The sequence below is a fragment of the Centruroides sculpturatus genome, unplaced genomic scaffold, assembly GCF_000671375.1.
Source record: "Centruroides sculpturatus isolate CEXI.00-Female unplaced genomic scaffold, Cexi_2.0 scaffold593, whole genome shotgun sequence".
In the NCBI taxonomy this organism is placed as follows: domain Eukaryota; kingdom Metazoa; phylum Arthropoda; class Arachnida; order Scorpiones; family Buthidae; genus Centruroides; species Centruroides sculpturatus.
In genome coordinates, this window is record NW_019384877.1 from 470732 (window position 1) to 496370 (window position 25639).

At 27.4% G+C, this 25639-nt stretch overlaps 1 protein-coding gene across 1 annotated transcript in view; it reads left to right on the forward strand.

Moving 5' to 3' along the window:
• LOC111630974 (WD repeat-containing protein 26-like) overlaps positions 1–24364 on the forward strand; it is a 52431-nt gene extending 28067 nt beyond the window's left edge. Inside the window, exons 2-6 of the mRNA XM_023375144.1 lie at positions 16082–16181; positions 21873–21905; positions 23777–23833; positions 23935–24071; positions 24238–24364. Of these exons, the coding sequence (XP_023230912.1) occupies positions 16082–16181; positions 21873–21905; positions 23777–23833; positions 23935–24071; positions 24238–24364 (454 nt within the window). The remainder of the gene's footprint in view (positions 1–16081; positions 16182–21872; positions 21906–23776; positions 23834–23934; positions 24072–24237) is intronic.
• Positions 24365–25639: the final 1275 nt, after the last annotated feature.

Below are 25639 nucleotides of genomic sequence, written 5' to 3' on the forward strand. Positions count from 1 at the left end.
ATATGAAACTATCTTCGTCATTTAAAGATAGCTTCGACGATTACTGGCGATGTTTGTATTAAGGTTAAGGTATATCCAATTTATTGCATAGTTTTTGAATTTACTTACGTATTATTTTTTCTTTTCTATTTTTTTATTTTTCCTGTTGTTCTATATATTCCAAGTTTTTGTAATTTGAGGTATTCTCAGTCCCATCCACTTTGAATTATTGGACTCTACACGTTTTGCTAGAAAATAATTGTTGTTAGTATCATTTTAACCTAGTCAAAATTCACAGCTCACATTCAAGACTTCAGCTCAGCTTGGTATTTACAAGTTGCTGAACTGTAGATGGGATATGAGGGAAATAATTTGAATTGTTGAATTTAAATGCAATATTAAATGCTATTTTACACTGCCAGCAATTGGAAAAACTTTGTAAAAAACACTCCAAGAAAAATTTGACAAATCTGTCCATATTTGACAAATAGAAAGAGCATTATTTTGTTATGTGATAACAGTCAAATCCATATTGCAATGTAACTTTTGTCTATCTTTACATATATAAAATCACTAATTGATTTTAACTCACATTACAACATCCATCCAACAAAAATTGAGCTTAATTGGAAAGTTCTTCCTCATCCTCCTTTCAGCCCTATTCTGGCATCTACAGATTATTATTTTTTTTGAATCTCATGAAAACAGTCTTAATGGAAAAAGTATTAAAGAAGCTATCCAGAAGCACATTATATATTGGATTAAATAAATATTTTTTATCCTGATGAGATCTTATAATTTATAAAAAAATGACATTACTTATGATTCAACTCAATACATTCACATATGCAGTATTAACAATAGACACAGATCTCTAGTATAAGATTAACTATGTCAGTTGATGATAATTAGAAAACTTAAAACCAGGACTGTGGAGTCGGAGTCGTGGAGTTTTGGTGTTTTAGCCTGAGTCGGAGTCGTCAAAAAATCTGCCAACTCTGACTCCTTTTTACTTCCCAACTTGTAATGTATATAAAACGGAAAAGTATTGGAATCGTGTCAAATTTGACCCTCCAAGTTTCTTTTGCTAAGCTACACATTTGGAGACTTCCTGAACCCCTCAAAAAAGTCAATAAAAGGGGAAAAATTCACATGTGTGTGTGTGTGTTAGTGTCTAATTTGTTTAATTTATTTATTTTCTGTTCTGAGATATTAAACAATATTTCAGAATGGGTAAAGTTTAAGAAACAAAATGTGGCACTGTAGCTCGCGTATAAAGGAGCATTAATACTATTAAATTTTGGTTTTTAATTAAAGGTCGACAGGGTGAAGACATAAAAGTGGTCATGTGTCATGTGTCTTAATGAATATTTTACTCGTTATTAGTGTTAAAAATAATAATAATAATAATAATAAAACTCGTCTTTACCCTCAAAGTAAGCTTTTTTTGTCATTTTATAATAGTACAGTAAAACCCGTTAAGATGTTCTTGCCTAAAATGTTAGAATGTTTTAGTTCATGATTTAGTTCAACCACTTTGACACTTAATAACTAACTTTTGTGTTAAACCATCTGACTCCGATTCTGACCACTGACCACAGAAATTATTAGGCTTCAAACAGGGTGAACAAAATTATGCCCCGCACACACAGTCTAACATCCACACATATAGAAAAAAACCTTGAATCTTTTGCATATCTCGAAATTTCAAGGTGTCCTGAGTCCAAAAATGTAAAAATTTGGGAGGGGTCATTTTTTGACTGAGTGCTACACTTTCCCCCTGTTATATATAACAGCCGGAAAAGTAAAAATTATTGAATACATGTTTATATATTACTTAGAGGAGTTTTATAGCTTTGGAATAAAAAGTTTCTACATTCTATCTTTATTAGAACTCTGTTTATTGAATATTTTATTCTGAGGTCATGTGATGACATCAGAATTTCTGGGTCTCTTTCAGTAACAAGTCTGCCCCTGGTTGGAGTTGGAGTCGGATGGTAAGGAAAAGTCGGAGTTGGAGTCAGTAGATTTTTACGCAACTCCACAGCCCTGCTTAAAAGTAACTATATATAATATGCTTAGTTATTTTTCTTATTATATATGTAATTTTTAGTTTTAGTATTTTCACTGAAGGCATTTTCAAATGGAATTCTGAGCATTGTGAAAAAATTCTTATAAGTTAGTTTATATCAAACATCAGTATACTATGCTTGATGTACTAATATACTTTGCAATATATATTACATCAATATATTGCATAGTATATTATCAAACATTAATAGTTAAATATTATGAAATAATCCAGAAAAGGTGATTTTTAATTTTAAACAAGGCAAAGATATAATTTTTATCAAAGAAGGAAAATACCAGGCAGATTACCTCTTCTGATAAGGTTTTGTATTTGCTTTCCAAAGGTTAGCAATTCAGATCCATCAGTTGGAAATTGAAGACTTATAAGGCATATATAAATAATTGATAAAAATTGTTTATATTTGTCATTTTCACAATTTATTGTTCAAAATTTAAAATTTAATTTAATGTTATAGTAACTTTAAAGACTTATTAAGTGTTTCTATAGATATACAAGTCAAATATCTATTTTTAGTGTACTGTATATATGAAAACAAACTGTCCATATCTTATATAGATTTAAAATCAAGTTTTTGTTTCAAATATAGTAGAACTTAGTTAAGAAGTTTTTTAAGGGATCAATTTAAAAACTTCTTAAGCAGAAATAAAGATTTCATATTTACTCAAATATAAGATGCCATTGAATCTAATTGTGCATATACTTTTGGAATAAAACTGATTCAAGATTACTCTGATCATTCAAATTGTGTATACGAAGAAACTATAACATTCTGATAAATCTCTATCTGCATATACAAATACCATCTAGGATCAACTGGATCACAATCAAACTAATTTGAGTGGAGGGTTGGATTGTTTCGATCAGATCAAAAAGATTAAAGATGGCTGCATCCATGGTTAAAGTCAAGCTTATAGTTGACAGCAAAAAATATGTTTAACTGTTTGAAAAATATTTAAAGGTTTAAAAGTGGTAAGTAAAAACATAAAATATCTGATAAACTGAAATGAAAAAATAAGTATTAAGAGACAATTTTGCAAGATTGTACAGCAAGAATGCATGTCATGCACTCTCCCATTTTGTGATTTTGCAAGCAGTTTTATTCACAGAGTAAATGTGATTTGATCTTACCTGTATATAGTTTCCTCCAACTAAAATACAACAGAAGTGATCTGTATCACATGACAAAGACTGATCCAATCTTACAGATCAATGCATCTGAAATGCAAAGTATATGCACTAAGATACACCTTAATTTCTACATGCTCATCCACAGATTTTTCTGAAAAGATAGACAACTCAAGACATTTATGTCAATGGAATCAGTTCTGTTGGCATAAATTTGTTCAGAATTTAATGCACAGTAAAGTAAGTTAAATATCACTGCCTTCTACAGTATTAAAGTCAGAAACTTCCTCACTTTTCATGTTAGGCTATCGTGAATCAACATAGGATTCAATGCTCATATCTATAAACATGCAATCATCCTCAATACTGCTTAAAACATTGTAAATGCACCATTTCTTGAAAGAATCCTGCACAACTTTTTCTGGGATTTTTGTCCAAGTAACTATTTACAATGTTACTGCAATAGACTAATGAGATTGAGTTAAGTTGACCTTTTAAATATTTACTATTGAATATTATGAGTATTGGTCTAATAAAATCATTAAAATGACACATGAAATTAGTGACAGAGAAATAAGATGCATGGTATTATAGGTCACTAATTATAATATCTTATATTGAATCTAAGATGCACTTTATTTTTAGATTTCAGCACTTCAAACAACCTTTACATCTCCAATGGTATGTGTTCACACCTTAGCAAACGTTTTCAACCTCATCGAGGTCTTCATCAGGCTACTTTAATTAGGAATTCGAACGCGTTTGGAACGGAACATATACGATTCAAAATTTATAAACAGATTTAAGAATACTCATTGAACTTTACGCACGCGCTAAAACGACTGTAAAGCACGGGTAATATGAAGTTTGCGTAACGGTGGAAGTAGACGAATTATACACACTCATTTATGGGGATGAGTTCCCTCATAACAAAACTTCCACGCGCTAGATATACTGACTGCATCCCTGGAGTTGATGCACGTGCCATGGCATGTGCATCAACTCCAGCATCATGCACACATCTGCCATTGCATGTGCATCAACTCCAGGGATGCAGTTGGTATATCTTGCGCATGGAAGTTTTGTTGTGAGGGAACTCATCCCCATAAATGAGTGTGTATAATTCGTCTACTTCCACCGTTACGCAAACTTCATATTACACGTGCTTTACAGTTGTTTTAGTGCGTGCGTAAAGTTCCATGAGTATTCTTAAATCTGTTTATAAATTTTGAATCGTATACGTTCCGTTCCAAACGCGTTCGAATTCCTAATTAAAGTAGCCTGATGAAGACCTCGATGAGGTTGAAAACGTTTGCTAAGGTGTAAACACATACCACTGGAGCTGTAAAGGTTGTTTGAAGTGCTGAACTGTAACTCCTCTAGTGTTGGAAGACGTTTATTTTTTATTTTTAGAGATATCAAAACCTGAAAAAATGTACATTTAAGTAAATACAGTAATGTACAAATAACTTTTTTTTGATAATCTGAATTTATTTAATAATGTTCATTACAGTGAATTAAGCTTATACAGTATTTATTTAGATAGTTGTTTAATGTAGTCTGTTTCATCAGCTTTGTTATGTGAGAAAAAAAAATGTTATGATTCCAACAAATAAAATCACAGATCTACAAATACCATACTAAAATTCAATGAAAACTTAACAAAATCATTCATATATTTATAGCACTTGTCAGAACTTGCTGTATGCTGCAAGCATAGTTGCCATATAATCATGTAAAAAAAGTTGTAAAAGCCATGTTCAAAGTAGCCCAAAGTCACATGCATGATGACACATGAAATATTGTACATTTTTCTTCTGTATACAATTAAATGCATATATTTTTGATAAGATGCAGTTGAAAAACTTAAATGCATTCATTTTCTGGTCATGGACAAGGATTTCAGTTTACTTAAGTAGGAAATTTTCTTACATGGAAACATTTTAAATGGGAAAATTTACACATCTTTTATAGGGGAAAAATTTGGAGTTTTGAAATTAAACCTCTTATACAGAAAAACTTTTAATGTGGTAACTTATTAACCAAGTTTTACTATATATTATAAATAATCTAAGTTTTAGAGATTGATTTACCTGTAAGCAAATTAAGTAGCTAATCAAGATTCCTAAATTATTTTTTGAATAATATAACTCTTTCTAACCTGTTACCGGTGCGTCTATTAACTCTTAACTATCCAAAACAAACCAAAACTAACGTTTTCGAACCCCTATAACGGTTCTTCTTCAGGCTTTTTTTGAATCTCTGATGGAAAATGCAGCTCGTAAAAACTTTAAATTTGAAATATGTAAGTTTGAATGCACGTTTCCCGTTTCCGTCGTTGTATGTCATGAATTTTGAATTATAACTATTTGGTTTTTTAAAACCTTATATTCATTAATATAGCCAAATTCACTTAAGAGAGCATTCTTAGGATTGCTGCATCATGCTCATTTATCTGAAGTAACAAAAATCAACCAGAGGTTTATTTATGTTGTTCAAATCTCTCTACCCCTTCATGTCTTAGGAGCTCTATGTAACTTATAACACACTTGAAAATGTTAAAACTCATTATTATGTAATTTTTGTTTATGTTTATTATTATGTTCTTTATTGTACTTATTAGTTTTCATTTTTATATCAAGTTATTGTTTTATTGAATAATCAGTAAATAGAGTATGCAGTAAAACCTGCAAAAACTAGAATTTGATGGGACTATCTTATTTTTCTACGTCTTGCAGTTTTTCTGCTATCGACAGGATGTAGTCTTACCCCTTTTCTATTGCTCTCTATTCCAGAAATACATAAATGTCCTGGAAAAAAATTTTTTTATGAGATTAGGTGAAAAAAATAAATTTTTTTATGATTTACATGTGTGTATTCAAATTAAATTTGTTACAGATGTCTGCCTGTATTGTAAAAATTTTATATACAAATAAATAAAAATAGTTTACTTTTCACAAAACAATCTAATGTCATTTGTTCAGTTGTCATTGGTTTTTTAACAAAGTTATTGAAACAAATTTCTAAGTCTGCAGCTTTATCAAAATATTCTGGATTTTTACCTTTTCTAAATTTCTTGAAAGCCTTTAAGTTGCTGAAAACTTGTATTTGATTTAAAGGCTCATACACTTCTATTAGCTGGTCATCATCATCAGTTTGTGAGACTGCAATTTCTTGAAAGTTTATATCATCAATTTTTGTAGAAAAAATACACAAAAATGTAAGTTTAAAATAATGATCTAAAAGAAAATGAGAGACAACCTTTCAGTATGTTTTGAAACTCCCTTTAACAAAAAATAATGTATTTTCTGACAGATGGATGGCACTGCACTGCACTGAAATGGAAATACAGAACACAATTTCCAACTTTTGTGTCTATAGTTCACCATATTTGGGTTGCAGTAGCATAATTTCTTCCATTCCATGTAAATCTCAGCGGTTCTGACTCATATATTTTACTGTATATACTAATTATATATTTTTCACTTTCCAAAATACAGTAAGTATCCTTGCTGAAAAGATGTGAACATCCTTACTCCAAAATTTCTGAATGCTCTCTACTAAGGTATACAATATAAAAACAAATAATTACAGTAATGCCTTAAAATTGTGTGACCTCCAAAATTTAGTCACTAATCATTTCTCATCTTGTCTACTTAAGATGGGGATGTAAAAATATAATATATATGTATATGTTATGATATCTTTTTAATATGTAATTGCTTCACATATGTGTGTCCAATAAAACCAATTCATTACAATTGTATGAAATCTTATGACTGTCCATGTATTAGAAAACTGATTTATGGAGATTTCACCAAATCTCCACATAATATATACCATAGCACAGAGAACTCTGTAATCATGTGCTTTGGGATGGTGATGTATTGTAAGATTAAAGATAGACTCTTATAAACTTTTCCTATAACAATGTTCCCTTATGCTGACTGCTGCTCTAAAGGTGCTACTGACACAACATTTATTTAGACTTTTCTGTTAAAAGGAGTCCTAAGTAAAACATAACAAAATTGGGATGTGGGAGAGTGCTCTCTTAAGTGAACTGCTCCTTTATCCATATCTTTATCCTAAAAATAGTTTTATAATCTGAAATATTTGGGGGTAACTCTATATTTTAATTAAATGCCTTTTCAATTATATCATATTTTGATAACAGGGACTTCTCAATATACAAACTAGATCCATTCCTACAGGTCATTTAAGTTATATGTTTTTATTCATTGTGTTAAATGCCTGTAAGTACTTAAGAAAATAAAAACAATTAACAAAATTAAATATAAGTTTCAAAACATCTTTCTCTCTTTTTTCTCGCAAATTCTTTAATCAAATAAACTAACATTTTCGGTTATCTTAAATGGCCTTCTTCAGGTTAAGCATAATTGGAACATCAGTTAGAACATAAAATTTATGTTCTAACTGATGTTCCAACTAAAGAGAGAAAGATGTTTTGAAACTTGTATATAGAAATTCTAGCTAGCTGTGCATAGAAAAAACAAAATTAAAAGAACATATTACAAATAGTTGTATAAATAAGCTTTAACCATCAATAGTTTCTTTATCTGATTCAGACTTCCTTTTTATACTGTTTATACAGTTTATTTTTTAACCTAAAACTGCACCTTTTAATGTTACTGATATTAATCATACTGCTAATATTTTTTTATGAACCAATGGTGTTTAGGTTTTTAAATTACCAGTGCAAAACTGTACTTAATAGTGTTTATGCAAACACTGGACGTGTTTAGCTATATGATCGACAATTGCAAAGCATCAGTGGAGTGCATCATTATGACATTTATTAAAAAGAATGTTTATGATATGCCTGTATTAGTGTGGTGGAATTATAAATGCAACACTAGTTGATATTTGTGTCATGTGCTATGTTGGACCAAAGTTAAAGCATATATACTAAAAACAATTGTTTTATGATATTTATTTGCTATTAATGTATGTTTCTATAAACTTTCTGAGACATAGTGTGATATAAATGTTATGATAAATACCTTATCTATTTTCCACAGGCATTATTTCTTGGGAAGATTCTATGTATTTACTGATTTTATCAGAATACATATTGGTGTTTAAGATGAATATATCTATATATGTAATTATTTGTTTCATGAATGCAATGTCTAATCTACTATTTATGGATTGTTTTTAAATAATTATAGATGCAGTGTTTGATTAATAAGCTCTACCTGCATGCAGAAATCATTTAAAGTGATCTTCTGTAAATGCCTGCTGGAGATCATCTTAATTAAGCAGTTTCTGCTTTAAAAAGAAACAATTATATTGCTGCTTTGCTATTTGTAAGTCATTTTTATATAAATCAAAATATGCTGATGACCATAAAAAAGCAATACCAAGAAGGATGTATCAGATAACCCCAAAGTTTGCAAGTTAGTTAGAACATGGGAGAACATGCAAATGATTAAAGCATATCACATATTCAAATCATGTGGCAGTAATGCCTCCTGGAAGTAGTATAAAAGGAGATTGAAAAGAGCTAGTGTAAAGCACTGGAATTGTGTTTGCTTGCAGTTCTTACAGAACAGATCAAGTATGTCCTGTTGAAAAGCATAGCATCCAAATGACCAGATTTCAGACTTTGACCAAGGGAGAATTGTAAGATTATGAGAAAGTAGATTATCCTTCTGAGAGATTGATGTTATGTTGGATGGAATGCAACCTTAGTGGTGAGAATATGGTGTTGTTATGTTGAAGAGGAACAAATTCACCAATGTGAGTTTTTAAAGGAAGGAATCTGCTAATTTTAAAGGTCTGTTTTCAGTGAATGGAATTGTATATTTTATATTACGTATTTTAGTACATTTACATGTACAATAATTTATAAATTTAAAATAAATTTAGCATTTATCTTATAGAAATGAAGGGCAATATATACGATGTTTTATGTAATGTGTTATAAGACAATAACTTGGAAAATATGCTTCTAAGAAAAAAGTTGATAAGAATAAAAATTTAATATTTCTGAAATGGCCTTTTTAATGCCATAAAAAATAAAGCCTCACCCATTTGCCCTTTTGGATGAAGTGGCAGGCAACTTCAAAATTTCAATTGGAACCCTCAATTTTTTTATATATTTTGGTTTTTTTATTCAGAATTATAATTTTTTATTCTTAAAAAACCATTTTAAAAGTTGTGAACATATGCATTTATATATTTTGAAAGATAATGTTTGTATATTAATACAAATTTTTATAGACTAATTAATTTCTATTCCAATAGTTTGGCTAACTATTCAAACTAGTATAAAATAATTTTCTCTAAAGGTAGATGGTTAGATTGCTATCTTATATTAAAATTAATATTTACAATAATTTTTGAATTAAATTTAATCATTTTATTTAATAATTATTAAGTTTAATTCAAAATCATACTTAACGAAATTGAAACTAAAGATGACATTACTTTTTTGCCTTATTTTTTAAATTGTAATGTCATGAGAGATATTGTGTTACAAAGTGTATAATTTTTAAAGCAGAATTAATTATAAATATTACTTTCTGTATAGTTCTTTCATTTTTCATTACTTTTCTAACTTAGAACCAAAAAGTTTTTAATTAAAGATTGTTAATTAACTTTCATGATTAATTACATGATATATCAACATTATATTAGTGCTAGTTGAAGCTTTTTTTGTTCATAAATAATTATTGTATAAAAATTTAATTTTTTTGATTTCTTGTATTTTATATTATCAATAGATTAAAGATTAATCTGTATCTTAATTGCAAGTATTTATTAAAATATTAAATCTTAATCCATTGAAATAGGTCAGGGTTGTAAAAACAGTGGGTAGTCATTTCTCACAAACATATGAATAGATAATTGTCAGTCCAGTGAGTCGATTATCTGTTACTGACCAGTTGTAGAATGTGAATTAACTTTAATTTATAATTGGAATTCAGAATCTGTATATAATCTGCCCATTGCATAATCCACACCTCCTTTCAAATTATCTTTCAAACACATTTTATGTGGATAACCCATGGGTTATCCACATAAAATTACATTAATCAAATAGGAATTAATAATAATTTTTTTATTAAACATAAATCAAAATTGAAAATTGTATGTTTTTACTTTAGTAAAATTTAAAGATACATCAATTATTATTATATGTATATTTAATAATAATATCTCAATTATTAATTTACCCTAAAATCTTGGCTATAGGCCTTGACCTATATAATGAGATTATCTTATTCACGAAAAGGTCAACATTCCTGTACAAGTTTTGCTTCTTCGATTTATACAAGAAGACAGCCTACAGCCAAGGTTTTGGGATAATTATTATTATAAAATAAATTTGTCCACCAAACCCCAAACAATTCCTAGTAATTTATTAATGCCTCAATAATCAATGTGTTCTTCAGATCCCTAGCAATCAGGTTGTGAATAAGTATGAATCAATGTTTCAATATGAAAGATAACATTTAAAACAAAATCTAAAAATGAGAGTAGCACAAAGATATTTTGGCAATAACATTTTATAGTAATAGTAATTCCTTGACAGTAATAAAATGAGAAAATAGATTACTGTTATTACAAGAAGGCAAACCTAATTATAAACTACTTCAGCAAATGAAATGAAAGGAAGCTGAATAATTTTTCAATAAAAAATATGGACTTTGTAAAATCAGTAAAAATTGTATTTAAGTAAGAAATGATATTAAGGAATTATTATAACTAAGCATTTGTAGCTAGAACTATTTTAAGATGATCAATACAAAACCTTCCTCACTTTCGCCCTCGTATCGTCTATACCTATCACCAATGATGACGTCACTATAAGACGATACCTATGTGAACATTGACACCGTTTAAACTTCTACCAACCGATGCTCTAACAGACCACAGTGTACCTGAAGAAGGCCTATTAAGAAGGCCAAAAATGTTCGTACTCGTGTATAAACGGCTAGAAATAAGCGAGGAAGGTTTTGTATTGATCATATTATAACTAAATCCTGAAATTTGAAAACTGAGAATTAAGAACACAAACTGCTTTTGAATGGATGAGACATCAGTGCTATCTCAACAGAGAAAAGACCTTTTTGCAATTTTCATAATCTTGAAGATTAAAAATAACATTGGAATCAAAGTTATTTCAGAATCATTAAGTCAATATATAACAATCAAATTATCTATGAGAATATGAGTTCTCCAAAATCAACATATTATTACTGAAAAACATAACTATTTGTAAAATTAAAAATAAATGACAATGATTGAATTCTTAAAAAACTTGAAACTATTACAAAAGTAAGTAATTATCAAAATTCAATTTATTTATTTTAAGAGACTTTTTAAGGAACTTTTGGAATATTTTCAATTTTTTACATAACTGTGTTGTTAATATCTAAAAATGTATTAATGACTCTTAGGATTAATAAAAACAAAAAAATGCTTTAATGGAGTTGCTCTTAAAGTAATTTCTTTTGCTTATTAACATCCATTTTAAAGATTATGACTTTTTGATCATGAAGAGAAACGAATAAAGTTAGACTGTAAAATTAAAAAGTATTATTTATCAGTTTAATAATGTTAGCATATAAATGTAGATAGATAGTCTATATTGATATATAAATAGAGAAAATAGACAGGGAAAAAATAGTACCTTAATTTAAGAAATTATATTCATATAGATAGGAAAAATTTGGAGAAAATAAAAATCTAATTTTAATCTGAATGACATGAATGAGTGAATATTATTTAGCTATGAAAAATATCCAGAGTTACTTCAAAATAATTATAAGGTATTTAGCAATATATGCTAAATATAGAACAAGTATTTTTCTGTTCTTTGTAAGTAATAAGATTCAAAACAGGCAAACACAATATCTAACAATTCTAGATCTGGAAATATCTTATACAGGAAGTAAATTTCTATTTAAAGTATATTACAGGCAAACAATTTCTATAATGAAATTGAAAGCTTAATAAATATTTAGGTAAAGAATATGTGTGAGTTTATATTCAAAGTTATCTATTGTGATAGTCTGAATGGAAAAATTTGTAGTGACAAAATGAGATAGCAGCTACAGCATTGGAAGGATATAATTTATTAAATATTGAAAAGTAAATTATACAATTTAAAAATAATTTTTAAAAACTTTTATTATAGAGGAAGAAATGAATAAATGACTTCATATTTTTATTCAGCATAGAATTCATAGAAAAATTCTTTAGGAATCAAGCTAGTTTTCCAATTAAAGAAAAAAGTGTTGTGTTTGTTACTACAATTGTCTTTGTAAAACATCTTTGGCAATAGATATGTTACTTAAATAAATATTAGGAATTGAATCAAAATCAAATGCAGAAACATGAAAGAAACAGCATACAAATTCCAATAATTTTTATTCAATTCAAACAAAATTGTTGGATTGGAATATGAATCATAAAATTCTCAAATATTTTTATTTAGATGAGGAAAAAAATTTTGGATTTCAATATAAGTAATAAAACTAAAATTTTAGTTTGGGATGAAAAAAATATATGCCCAGAAAAGTAAATTTATTCTTAAAGTAAAAAATTGAATACATTTTATTCCCTCCTTGTTAGAAAGTTAGTTTTTTATATATGCTATTTGACAATATAAAAAATATTAAAGTACTAGTGTATTTTTAGCTTGGTGATGATGAAACTGATGGTAAAACAAAAAGTGTTGGATTAGGTACTGCACTTTAATACACTTTAGAAAATAATCTAATATATATTTTTTTAATTATTATTATTATTATTAACATTGTTAGCATAGAAATTGAAAATAAATTTCAATCCAGTCGTTTTTTATCATATTTAAAAAACTTTTGAAATTAAATATTCATAAAAACATAATAAAATTAAAATGGAATCTGACATGAAATTAAAAAGTATTTTTTCAAAATAATGTAAACAGCAACTATTCCATAATCTGTCAAATCAATATAATTAGTCTGTTAAATATCTGAAGACAAAGTCCTTCCAAAAAAGGAACCACCATTCAGGGGCGCCGCTAGCTGTTTGAACGCCCGTGTGCAATACCGATTATGCCGCCCCCTGTTTAACTATGATTACCTATGCTGAGCTTGCCAGAAAGGCTCTTTGCCGCCCCCTGGACGTGCCGCCCGCATGCGGTGCACGCCTTGCACGCCCACTTACGGCGGCCCTGCCACCATTTATTATCTTCGTATTCCAGACTACATATTCTTGGCGACTGACCTTCTATTTTAGGCTACTGGCCGCCAAAAATTTCTTTTAAAAGCACAAAAATACATTAAGTTAAAAATACAAATTTTTTAAAAAGGAATTGGTGATATATGGACATATTCTAGTTTCCATCATATCTTTTTGGGGTTGTTTTGGCTTTTTATCTGTGACTCTGAAAAAAATAATTAGTCTGTATTTAAATATTGATTTAGTTGATGAATAAAAATGATCCTAAAATAGATAAACAAAAACAATCAAGTTTTAGCATTTACAGAAGTAACAAATGTATTGTCAATAATAATTAGCTCAGATTAAATGGTGATTTTTATTTATAAAAATAAAAAAAAAAAGAAATTAACAAATGAGAATAGGATTGTCACCAACAGTAACAGAAGTATTACAAGAAATTTAAAATATATTATTGGTAGTCTTTTAATTGTCATATACATTTTCTCTGGTTCAGCAATTTAAATTATATTCTGATAGATTGGATTTATGTAGAATATTATTTTTACATTTTTTAATTTTATTAATAGAATTTTTAATTATGTGTCCTATTAAGGAAATAAATAAGGTGTTTGATTTTCAAAACTAAAAAGAATACAAATAACATTTTTATATTTGAAATATGTTTTAAATGAAATTTTTCACTAGCTTATCTTTCAAGAAAAATTTTCCAATATGTAATATGTATCATTTGTTAATTCAGTATTTATTTCACATAAATGTGTGTAGAAAGAATTAAAATAATATAAGATGTTATATTATTTGAGCTTTTTCTGTAGGGTAACTCTTAATTTGTAATAATAATTTATATAATATAAGTTGTTGTTATATTATAGTTACTAATGGTGACATATTTTCTTATAACTTTAATCCTCTTCTTTAAGTAATCTACATTAAAAACCAACATAAATATAAGTCCATTAATCAAGTGGAATTCAGACTCATTCTTACAAGCAAGGAACAATTTTGTAGTTGTAATAAATTCTATTGCTAGAACAACTTAAAAAAGATATTAGTATTTTATGAATAAAATATATAATATAAATTTGAAATTTACTCTTTGTTTAGTCTATAAGAAACACATTAATTTTCTATAATTCCATTATTGTTTCCTGAAAATTTAATTATTTGTAAGATAATAAATTTACCTGTTATAGCACAGTTTAGAGAAAATACTACTGCAAATAAAGAAAAAATTTGAAAGAAAACAAATACAATATATGGATATATATCATTTCATAAAATTAAGGTAACTGAAAATGCATTGCTTTGTGAGGATGACAAATAGTTTATTAAAACTTGTGAGAATATAAGAAGGAAATTTGTTAAAAAATTATATAAGAATATTATTATAAAATTATATTTTTATAATTTGTGCTAATATTTTAAGGATAGATTGTAGGGTCAAAAATAAGCTTAAAATAACATTCTTTTAAACTGGCTATACGTTAATATATTCACAACAAACCTTTAAAATCAGCAACAACTGTAATCATTTAAGCTATCATTTTTGGCTAACTTTATTGGCTATCTTCAGGCTAAATAGAACAAGATCATTAATTTGGAAGTTGTGCTATTTTGCCTAAAATGGCCAATAAATTGGAAAATGTTAGCTTAAATAAATATAGTTGTTGATTTTAAAGATTTGTTGTGACACATGTACAAAGGTGTTTCAATAAGTAGCACCTTTTATTTTTTTTAAACAAATGTTTTAATATGTATGCAAAAACATGAATAAAGTAAATGAAGTTTGAATTTCTGGCAATACTATTGCATGATAGGAACACTTGTGTTGCCTGTTGGACATTTCTGACAAATGGAAAGAAAAGAACAGTGAAGTGTTATTTGTTTTCTATAGGCAGGGAGCAAGAAATATGAACAAATTCATGCAGAAATGCAGAAAGTGTACAGTGGTGATTGCATGGACTATTCAAATGTCCATCGATGGTGCGAAATGTTTAAAAATGGTTGTCAGTGTGTGATTGATAAGCACAGGTCAGGTCATCCGGTAAGTGCAGCTTTGCCTCAAACAGTCACTGCTGTTGATCGAACGATTCAAAGCAACTGCTACATATGCTTGAAGATGTTGTCGGAAAAATTACTTGGTGTCTTGTTTGGTCCTTTGAAGAAATTCCTGACTATGGAGAGGTTCCATTCCAACAAGGAGGTTAAATTGGCTGTTTGCAGATGGTTGTATGGCTAAGAAATGGCATTCTACAACACAGGCAACTTCAAGCAGGGGCACTGCTAGGACAAGTGCTTGAACCTGAATGGTTCCTATGTCAAAAAGTAGCCTAATCCACATATTTCATTTTGTATATTCTGTATTTTCCATATGCATTAAAACTTTTGCTTAAAAAAAATAAAAGTCATTACTTATTGAAACCCCTTTGTATTAAGCTTAAAATTTTCTATAAATGTTTTTTAAATTCCACTTTGTTTTCAAGATCTGATTTGCCAAAAAATCAAATTGGAAACTACTTTAATGAGGCAAAGAACCTTTAACCTGGGCAATAAGCTGTCACACTTTAATGAGTTCATTAATTTTACATTAGAATTCATTAAATAATAATAATTATTATTAATCTTACATTTGAATGTTTATATATTTTAATGTATTCTAATATATGTTTTTAAATTAATATTTAGCCGTACAGCAGAACAATTGATGCAAGAATCTGGTTGCCGCCTTGATCATCCTACTGCAACTAAATTTCAAGCTCATGTAATGGCTGGAGATTGGGCAAAGGTGATAATTTTAAAGTAAATTTTATTTAATTCTCCATGTCAATAACTTACATTCAGTTTTTTTTTTTTTTTAGAATTAATTTTATAAGTAACAATATAAAATTTGTACAATGAATTGTTTGTGTAGATGAATAAAATATTTTACACTAACAGCATAGAAAAGTTATTAGTTTAACATTATGTGTTCAAACAGCTAAAGGTTTCACAATGAAAAATACAGAAAGGAGACAGTATTGCATGCTTCTTGTATCAATTATTTTTGCATATTAGATCATGAAATGAATTATCATCTGGTATTTTTGAAACCGTGCCAGTAATTTATTTCAATTCAAACACAAATTATTTATCGTATTTATACAGACACTTGGCAAATCACAGAATTAAATTTTATTCAGTTGATACGTGTTTCTTTCATTTAACACGTATCAACTGAATAAAATTTAATTCTGTGATTTGCCAAGTGTCTGTATAAATACGATAAATAATTTGTGTTTGAATTGAAAAGAATTATCATCTGATTATTGGAGGTGTCTTCTTTATATAATTTGTCAGTGTATATTTAACTATCAAAGAATTGTAGAATAATATTTTTGATCAGTAAGAAAAAAAACAGTAAAAATGAAGAATTATCAATAAAACAAATTATTCAGTTGCTTGAAGCTTAATTTCACAGTGAATAACTAACAAAGAGTGTCATTTTTAAGCACTTGTTTTCAGTTACAAAATTTTTAATAATTGAATGTGTTAATATAATATATTGGTAAGAAAATAAAGTTACAGTTAATGAGAATACAGGAAACTTAAATGCAATATAATATTGTAGAACCAACTTATTGTAATCACTTGGAATTCACATATACTGATGATGATAAACTGATAGGTTAATAACATACAGTAGGTTAATAAACAGGCCTACAATTAATAGAAATTCCAGTTTTATTGATTGGAATACTAAAAAGACATTTTAAACAATTAAAACGTGTAAATTGAAATTTATTAATTTGGATAAATTATTATTATTAATTAATGTTAGACTACCCAAATAAAGATGGAAAGATATATGCTTGACATAACAAGAAAAGATAAAAGGCATATCATTTGAATCAGAAAAAAGACAGGAGTTATCAATATCATTCCTAGAATAAAAATGTTTAAATGGCAGCAGCTGGACATGTTGCAAGAATAACTGATCATTATTGGGCATATGAAACACTTAATTGGGTACCAAGAGGTTAATTGATAATAGCTAGCACATAAATGAAGTAAGAAGTACCAACAGTTTGTATTACTACAGTATTGCAAGCAAATAATGAAAATAATTAAAGTTAGAAGTACTGATTAAGACTAATAATGGTTGAGTATTATCAGTGACATGCTGAGTTGATGAGAAAAATGGAAAAACATGTCTTAAAAAATACCAATTATTTGATCACTTATTTTAATAAAAAATTTCAGTTATAGTTTAAGTTTTATGAGTTTATTTTAACTTTTACATTTTTAGAATGCTAATTTTGCCAGCACTAAATATGTGAGCACATCCCAGGAAAAATGATACCTTGGTACCCCATAGCTGGAAAAAATGGATGAAGTATAATAATAAGCATATTAAATAAATTAAATTAAAAATTAATTTGAGTAAGGTAGTTTGTTTTATAAACTCAATGTAGCATAATAACAATCACTTGGCACTATTCATTCTTTTATTTCAATATTAACACATCAACGAATATTGAAATAAAAGAATGAATAGTGCCAAGTGATCGTTATTACACTACATTGCATTTATAAAACAAACAAAGATGTGACACGGTTTCAAAACATGGAAGTTGAGTAAGGTAGCTTAACTTTTAAACTACATTTGTTTATTAAACAATATTAAACCAGATAGGAATGTCTGGTGAATGGTTTAACACAAGCATTTAAAAATACTGTAATTGAACAAAAGAGTTTCCAGACAGAAACATGTTGAATACAAAAAAATGTTAATAGCCACTGGAAAAAAGGTAAATTTTTAGCTTCTGTGATATAGATTATTATTTAATTTTTCCTGAAAAGGTTTTATACCAGCTAAACCACAATAAAAGCTTGAAGCTCCACAGGACAGAAAAAACTTCAAGTTATAGACAATTTGAGTTAGAGACTAGAATGAAAAATACTGATTCTGAATAGATTTGTATTTTACCTCTCTTGCATTATATAAAGAATCTTCAATAGATTTTTTTTATTTTAAACAGTCTGTATAACATCTTTCAGTAAAATGTTCAATGTAACTAATAGAATTGCACAGTTTTGCAAGTACAGTACATGTCATTGAGATAAGAGAGAAGTGGTCCCCTTGCTTTGGACTGGAACATTGTCTGCAAATGTGTGTTGGACAGTAGATACAACTAACTGTCTGAAAATTTTGTGGAAATCTGATAATTAGGATCACTTTGGATAGCATAATATTATAATTCAAATCACGGAAGTTGAAAGTAATATAAATCAGTGTCAGGGGACCATGAGAACTTTAGACTTGGAGAAAATGCGAGTTAAGGAAGTTCAAGTTGGAAATGTTAAATTCTTATGCTATTCCATTGAGACCTACCAAGTGCTTTATTTTCTTCAAGTTAAAGAAATATTCGAGTTACAGATGCTTGAGTTAGAGAAGTTTTACTGTTGTAAATAAATTTTTAAAAAATCCAGGACAAAATATATTTTTAAAATATATATTGTAAAATTACAAATAATAAAGACTTATACAAATAGAAAAATTGAAGTCTTCCTTTTCATATCACAGGAAACACAATCCACATTGGTGGAGTTGACCTTTCCTTATAGACTACTTCCCTGCCTATAGCTATGCAAATTGAGTAAAAGATCAAGATAAAATTTCATGTTTACAATATGAAATTTTATGGAAAATATCCGAAAGGTTGACTTTACTAATATGGATTATGTTTCCTGTGATGATGAAATGGACAACAAGAAAGACTTCAATATTTCTGTTTGTATAAGTCTTATATATTGTAAAAATACAAATAATAATTTTAAAAGTTTTGTATTTTGAAGAAGTAAATTTATTATATCATTTAGGTTGAGAATGAAAAGCACTCTGCAATTTGAGCCTAGAGTGACAAATCGGGTAGTTAATAGACCATCCCAAGCACTGACACTGACAACTGTAAATAATATCCATAATTACAATAAGCAGATTCTACTATAAAAAGAATTTTTGGCAGTACGTTTAAATAAGTTAAAAAAGAAAAAACTTTGCATTAGTTTCATGAGCAAATGTAAAAGAATGTGATTTTGAAAGAAATTATTTTGAATAATAATAAATATTTTTTTAATCTAACATGTAGTTTCTTTTAAATTCACATATTCTTGGAACTGACTTGTCAATTTTTTTATTTTATAATTAATTTACAATTATTAAAATTTTAATCATAATTATTAAAATGTTATGAATTTAAAAATGAGTTGTTTGAATATATTTATTTATTTTTATTCATTTGATTTTAATGAAACTTATGAATAACTTATTGGAATCTTGATAAGAGACACAAAGTATTTGAAAATATTGTTAGATGAATATACATAATTAAGTTGTTAAATAAAGATATGCTATATGTGAAATAATTTTTATTGATTTTTAGTCCTGAGTTTTAAGAAATTGCATCTTTCAATAAGATTTATCAAAATGAAATGACTTGAATTAAAATAGCAAATATTAGAGTGGTTTGCAAAATGTAAGATAAATAAAATATCTTGCATAACAAATTTAATAAATTTCTTCATTTGTAATAGAAAAATTACAAAATCTATTTATATCTCTGTTCTAAAAATCTATATCTGTTTATAAAATCTATAATACTTGTAACAACTTAAAAAACCAAAGGTGATTATCATTTCTTTTTCATTTGTAATTACAAAGACTTCTACGAAGTTATTCAGTTTCTTTTTAAATTTAAACAAATATATAAAGCTACAAGAACCAGCAAAAAAATTGGGAAATGTTTTGCTGGTTATTGGTTCTTCATAGCTTTGTATCAAATTTACTCAGTTTTTTGAGTAGTTGTATTTTAAACAAATATGTTTATTTTGTTTCATTATTAAGCTTGAACTTTATCACATTTTAAAGATTTGCAAATATAATATATTATTTGAAATGGTTTTTTTTCTTTCAACATATAACAGCATTCTTGTATAACAGTTTTAAGTAATAGGCAAGTTAATGTTTGCCCTTTCTTAGTTGCTGTTGATAATTTTAAATAATTATTAGTTAATTCAAATTATTTGAGTGCAATAGTTACGTAATTGTTTAATTTAACTATTGTATGTAATGAATAATTTGAATTAACTAAAAAATTTTTAAAAATTATTAGAAGCAACTGAGGAGGGCCAAATATATTGTCTGATATACATATTGCTTCGAGGTAAACAAGTGTTGCTGCATGTTAAAGAGTAAAAAACTTTAAAATATAAAGAAAATGCTTAATTTTTACAAGAAAAGAAAGAAAATTTTTAAAAAGGATAGCATAGTTCTGAACATAGAACAAATATATTTTTTGGTATCATAATGAACTTGATAAATATTGTGTTATTAAAAGCTTATAATTTTACTATATTTTTATGCAAATAATCCACAGTAGCATTTGATCCATTGTGGCATATACTCTACAGAAAATTGCTAGAACAAAAATATAACCTTTGCATAACCTGCCTCATGGTATACTCCATGCATATTAGAGCAGTCATTGCTTTAGAGGCACTAGTTCATAATTAAAGTGATCAGATGTCCTGAATTAGGCAGAACAGTCCTACTTTTTAATATTCTATCTTGATTTTAAAACTGTTTGAAAAATTCCTGCTTTTGGACTGTTTCATAATTATATTCAAAAACAGTCAATATTTATTGCATGAATTTTAATTCAAAGACGAATTGCATGCAAGTTATAGTGTAAAAATTAATATCAAATTGTGTGGGTCAGTTATAAAAGGGAGTTGTTTTTAAAATTATTTGAATTATAAAAACATGACAACTGATGATTTATTGAATTTCTAATAAGATTCAACTTTCTCAGATTTATACTAACAATGTAAGATCACTTTGAAGTTGAATTGGGTTACAAATTTTAATGTCATTAGCATATAAGATTATTTTGGAAAATGGGAATGAAAGCCTAGTCTATGTAGCAAATGAAAAATAAATTATTTAAGGAACTTTGAGGAATATGCTTAATGGGAGAGAAAGATAAAAAAATATAAATCATTTAACTTTACAGTGTAAGTTCTGAGCAGATAAAAATTATTCAGTTAGACTATTAAGCTAAAATCTATATCATATCTTTATCTCAAGAAGTTAAATAGCACAGAGGGAATTACAGAATCGTAAGCCTGTTTGATGTCTAGATAAATAGAATATGTAGATTGCTCTACCTTAAAATATATTACGAACCTATTAATATATTTTGATTTTTGTAATATTTATCTTTAGTTTTTATTAATTTTAGGTGATTTTTAAATTAAACGAGTAATCAATAGGATGACTAACATGCCAAATTAATATATAATAACAAATTTATAACAATCAAACTTTGTCATAATGTGTTTATTGAAATAATCATACAGTTTTTGCTTTAATTTTTTTTATAAAGTTTTTTTCCTTCTAACCTGTTATATTAATTAATAATGGAAATAATTTGTATAGATGCCACCCACTTATAAGCAATGCATTTGCCCTGTAAGTTTTACCTTTTTTTTTTCTTATTATTTCTTTAAGAATTATGACTTAATTATTTTACATAGAGTGATTTTTACATAACATGATTACTTATGATACTGTTTTATTGTTTTAGTTTACTCTCTGATATTATTTGTTTTGGTAGAAAATAAGTATGCAGTATTATTATACATAATTCAAAGAGGTTTGATAGATAGATGCAATGCTGATCCATATTATTATACTTGTACTTGTGAACATAATTATAGCAATGTCCAAAAATATAGATGTTATGTGATGAAAATGTAATAGAATCAAAACCAAATTGGGCATTTTTCCTATTAATTGGAGGATTGATTGTTGTTAGGGAGTTAGATGAGATTGATTGAAAGAGAATGTCATGTATTCTAAAATGTCAAATTTCTCTTCAAAGAATATGAGAAATACTAGGAATATTATGGTTAGAACATCAAAATGTAGAATAATTTTTTGATAAAAATTTTTTCTGACAAGTTTTGTACTAGGAAGAAACAAAGACATTAGTTCAATATAAAGTTATCAAATATGAAGATAAAATTCCTATTTGTTAATTAATCAAATAATTATCACTGGTTTACATTTGGACTATAATACAGCTAATGATTAAATAATGTAATTTGGTTGAAAGTAGACTGTTAGGCCACTATATTATGTTAAATTTAATAATTTGAAATAAATTTAGATTAAATTAAATAATTTAGAAGTTTTTGAAAGAAAAGTTTTATCTAAAGCAGAGCTTGAATCTCATACTTTTTCACATACCATGCAGATGCATTACTGGTTATGCTACTCAGATTTCCATTCAATATTGCCTCCAGACCATTATTAAGATACAGTTTATTGACTTTCCTGACTGGAAATGTTTTATGTTGACAACTCTTATATGGCTAATTGAATTATTCAGATTGTTTAAATATATTTTTATTTTTCCTCCAATATTTTTCACAAATAATGAAAGTACAATGTAAAATTAATTATACTTTAATTTTTTTTGCTAGATTTTTTTATCTCCCATCTAAATAAAGAGAAAGTCATACATTTCTTTATCCTCTGATTCTATTTATCTGTGTCTGGAGGAACAGAGATAAATAAAAACAGAAGATGAATGTATGACCACCTTTTCTAAATCTTTTTCCTTCATTTTTTTTTTACTTTGCCCATCTACTTACATCAGGGTCTAACTTTTTTTTTTTTTTTCTTTTCTTTCTTTAAATCTTCTTCAACATCCATTCAAACATTTTTGCAATATTCTCCCCTAACTTTTTTTTTTTTTATCTGTCTGTACTACTTCAATCATTTTTCTTTCTCTTTTTGTATAATTATATGTTTGTATGCATTATTTTTTAGTAGTTTTGTGTTTTTTACTTTTTGTAATGTGGATATTTTTGCTGATCTCTAATAATCCATTTCTATTGGCAATGATTTTTTTTTTATATTTTTTATGTCGTATTTCAGCTACATAGAGTATATTACTATGTAAAATTGTTTTATATAATATTCCTTTTATTTTTGCAACTATGTTTTTACTCAGAAAATTTATTACTCTGTTTCTTCCACACATTTTATTTTTCTCTCTCTCTCTTCTATACTGAGATTATTTATTTGTAATGATATGTACAGTACATACACCTGTAATAAAATGTATTAACTTAACGGAATATGATATTAATTAAAATTACAAAAACTTCATAGTAAAAAAAAAGGTCAAAATAATCAACTTATATGCAATCCATTATTAATCATAGCCACACAAGGATTAAATTATAATGCAAAAAATGTAAATTTTGAATCATTGTCAATTTGAAATTGTAGTTAAATATAAGTAATTTATTTATTAAAATTTTTTTACATAGGCTGAAACTGATTTAAATGATCTCCAACCACTATTAGAATCTTCTAATGCATTAGTGGTATGTCTCTTATAATGTATTTAAAAAAATATATTTTTTGAAAATTAAAATCTCAAAGTTTAATATTAAACTATTAAATACATTAATAATGTATTTAATAGGAAATGAGATTTTTATTATTAGAAGAAAAATATCTTGAACAGTTAGAAGATGGAAGGATTATAGAAGCACTTCAGTGTCTTAGGCATGAACTTACACCATTAAAACATAACACAACTAGAGTCCATGAGCTTAGCAGGTATTATTGAATTGCTATTATTATTATGTTATGTTATGTTGCTTTTTTTAATTATAAGCTTTAATATCTGTAATTGTCCATTAAAAGAAATCTTGAACTAAAAATTAAATATTTTTATTTTTAGAATTATTTATTTTCTTTATAACTAAAAATTAAATTGTTTTAGTTATATGATGTGTGGCACAAGTGATGAATTAAAACTTATTTCACATTGGAAAGGAAAATGCCATTTATCAAGACAGAGACTAATGGAAAAATTACAAGGTATCCTGTTTTATTCAGAATATTGTTAAATTATTTATTAACTTTTTCATTTTGTAATCATGTAAAAAAATTACTTTTTATAAACATAATTTTTGGAGGAAGGATATTTGTACATAAGTTTATTTATACTTCAATTTAATATGAAAAACGTATCAGGTGATTATAATTAAAATATCTCTTTTCAACACTACCTAAAGAGATATTTAGCAGTCCAAATGCAACCAAATCAAGATATGGTGACATTTTAGGATGTGTAGATGTTTCCATAAAAAAGAAATTAGTATTAAAACTCACCACTATGACACTTTTGGAGCTGCAAGTAACAAACATTTTATTTTTACATGACACTTATGCCATACAGAGACCATAGCAGTGTGGTAGATTAATGTGATCCACATTCTGAAGGTGTAAAACATGAAGGCAATGAACAGTGTTTTCAACAGTTGATGTAATTGATTCTTTGTGATGCTTCTCACAAAGCATGATACTTCAAGATTGTCAAATTTGCAAAATGTCCTTCATAAAATATATTGTTTAGTGTCACTACAACCTAAAATTACATGGATTAAGATCTAGATAATGAGATATCCAGGCAGTAGGAAACACACAATTGATGACACTGTTGTTGCAGAAACTGTTGTATTGGGACTAGTTTCCTCAAATAAGTTAGTGGATACATGTGGTTATGAATCTACATCAGACTGTAACTGTAGATAAAAGCAAAGGAATCTACTGGAAACATGAGAGTTTTCCATGGTCCCAATGCAACAGTTACAGGTGTTCATTGTTTTACTGAAGTAAAAATGTGTTTTGTTTCTCCACAGGATTTTCTTTGGTCTTGATCTATCCATTTCTTTCTGACCAGGAAGGTCAATACTAAGGTCAATTGGATTTCTCTACCAGAAGCAAGTAATTGCAGGTTGTAGCTGATTTTGTATGAATAAACAATGCACCAACTTTTTCAGTACTTTCTATACTGTGTCATAGGACATTTCCAACTGCCATGACACTGGAAATGCACTATCGAAACCTGCAATATTAATGACTAACTGTTCAACATCTATGGTAACATCTTTAACAACTTGTGAAGTAATGGGTTTGCACCTTAAACTGGGTTGAACTCCCATACATACAGTTTCCTAAAATCAAGTGATTGTTCTTTAGTGTAAATTCTTATGACAGAAAAATTCCCTAAGTGCACAGCTGTAGCATTGTATTTGTTTTAATAAAACAGCATTACAAGAAATATGTTCTGGCAAGGTGATGCTCATTGTAACTGATAAGAATAACATTAAACAGTTGTG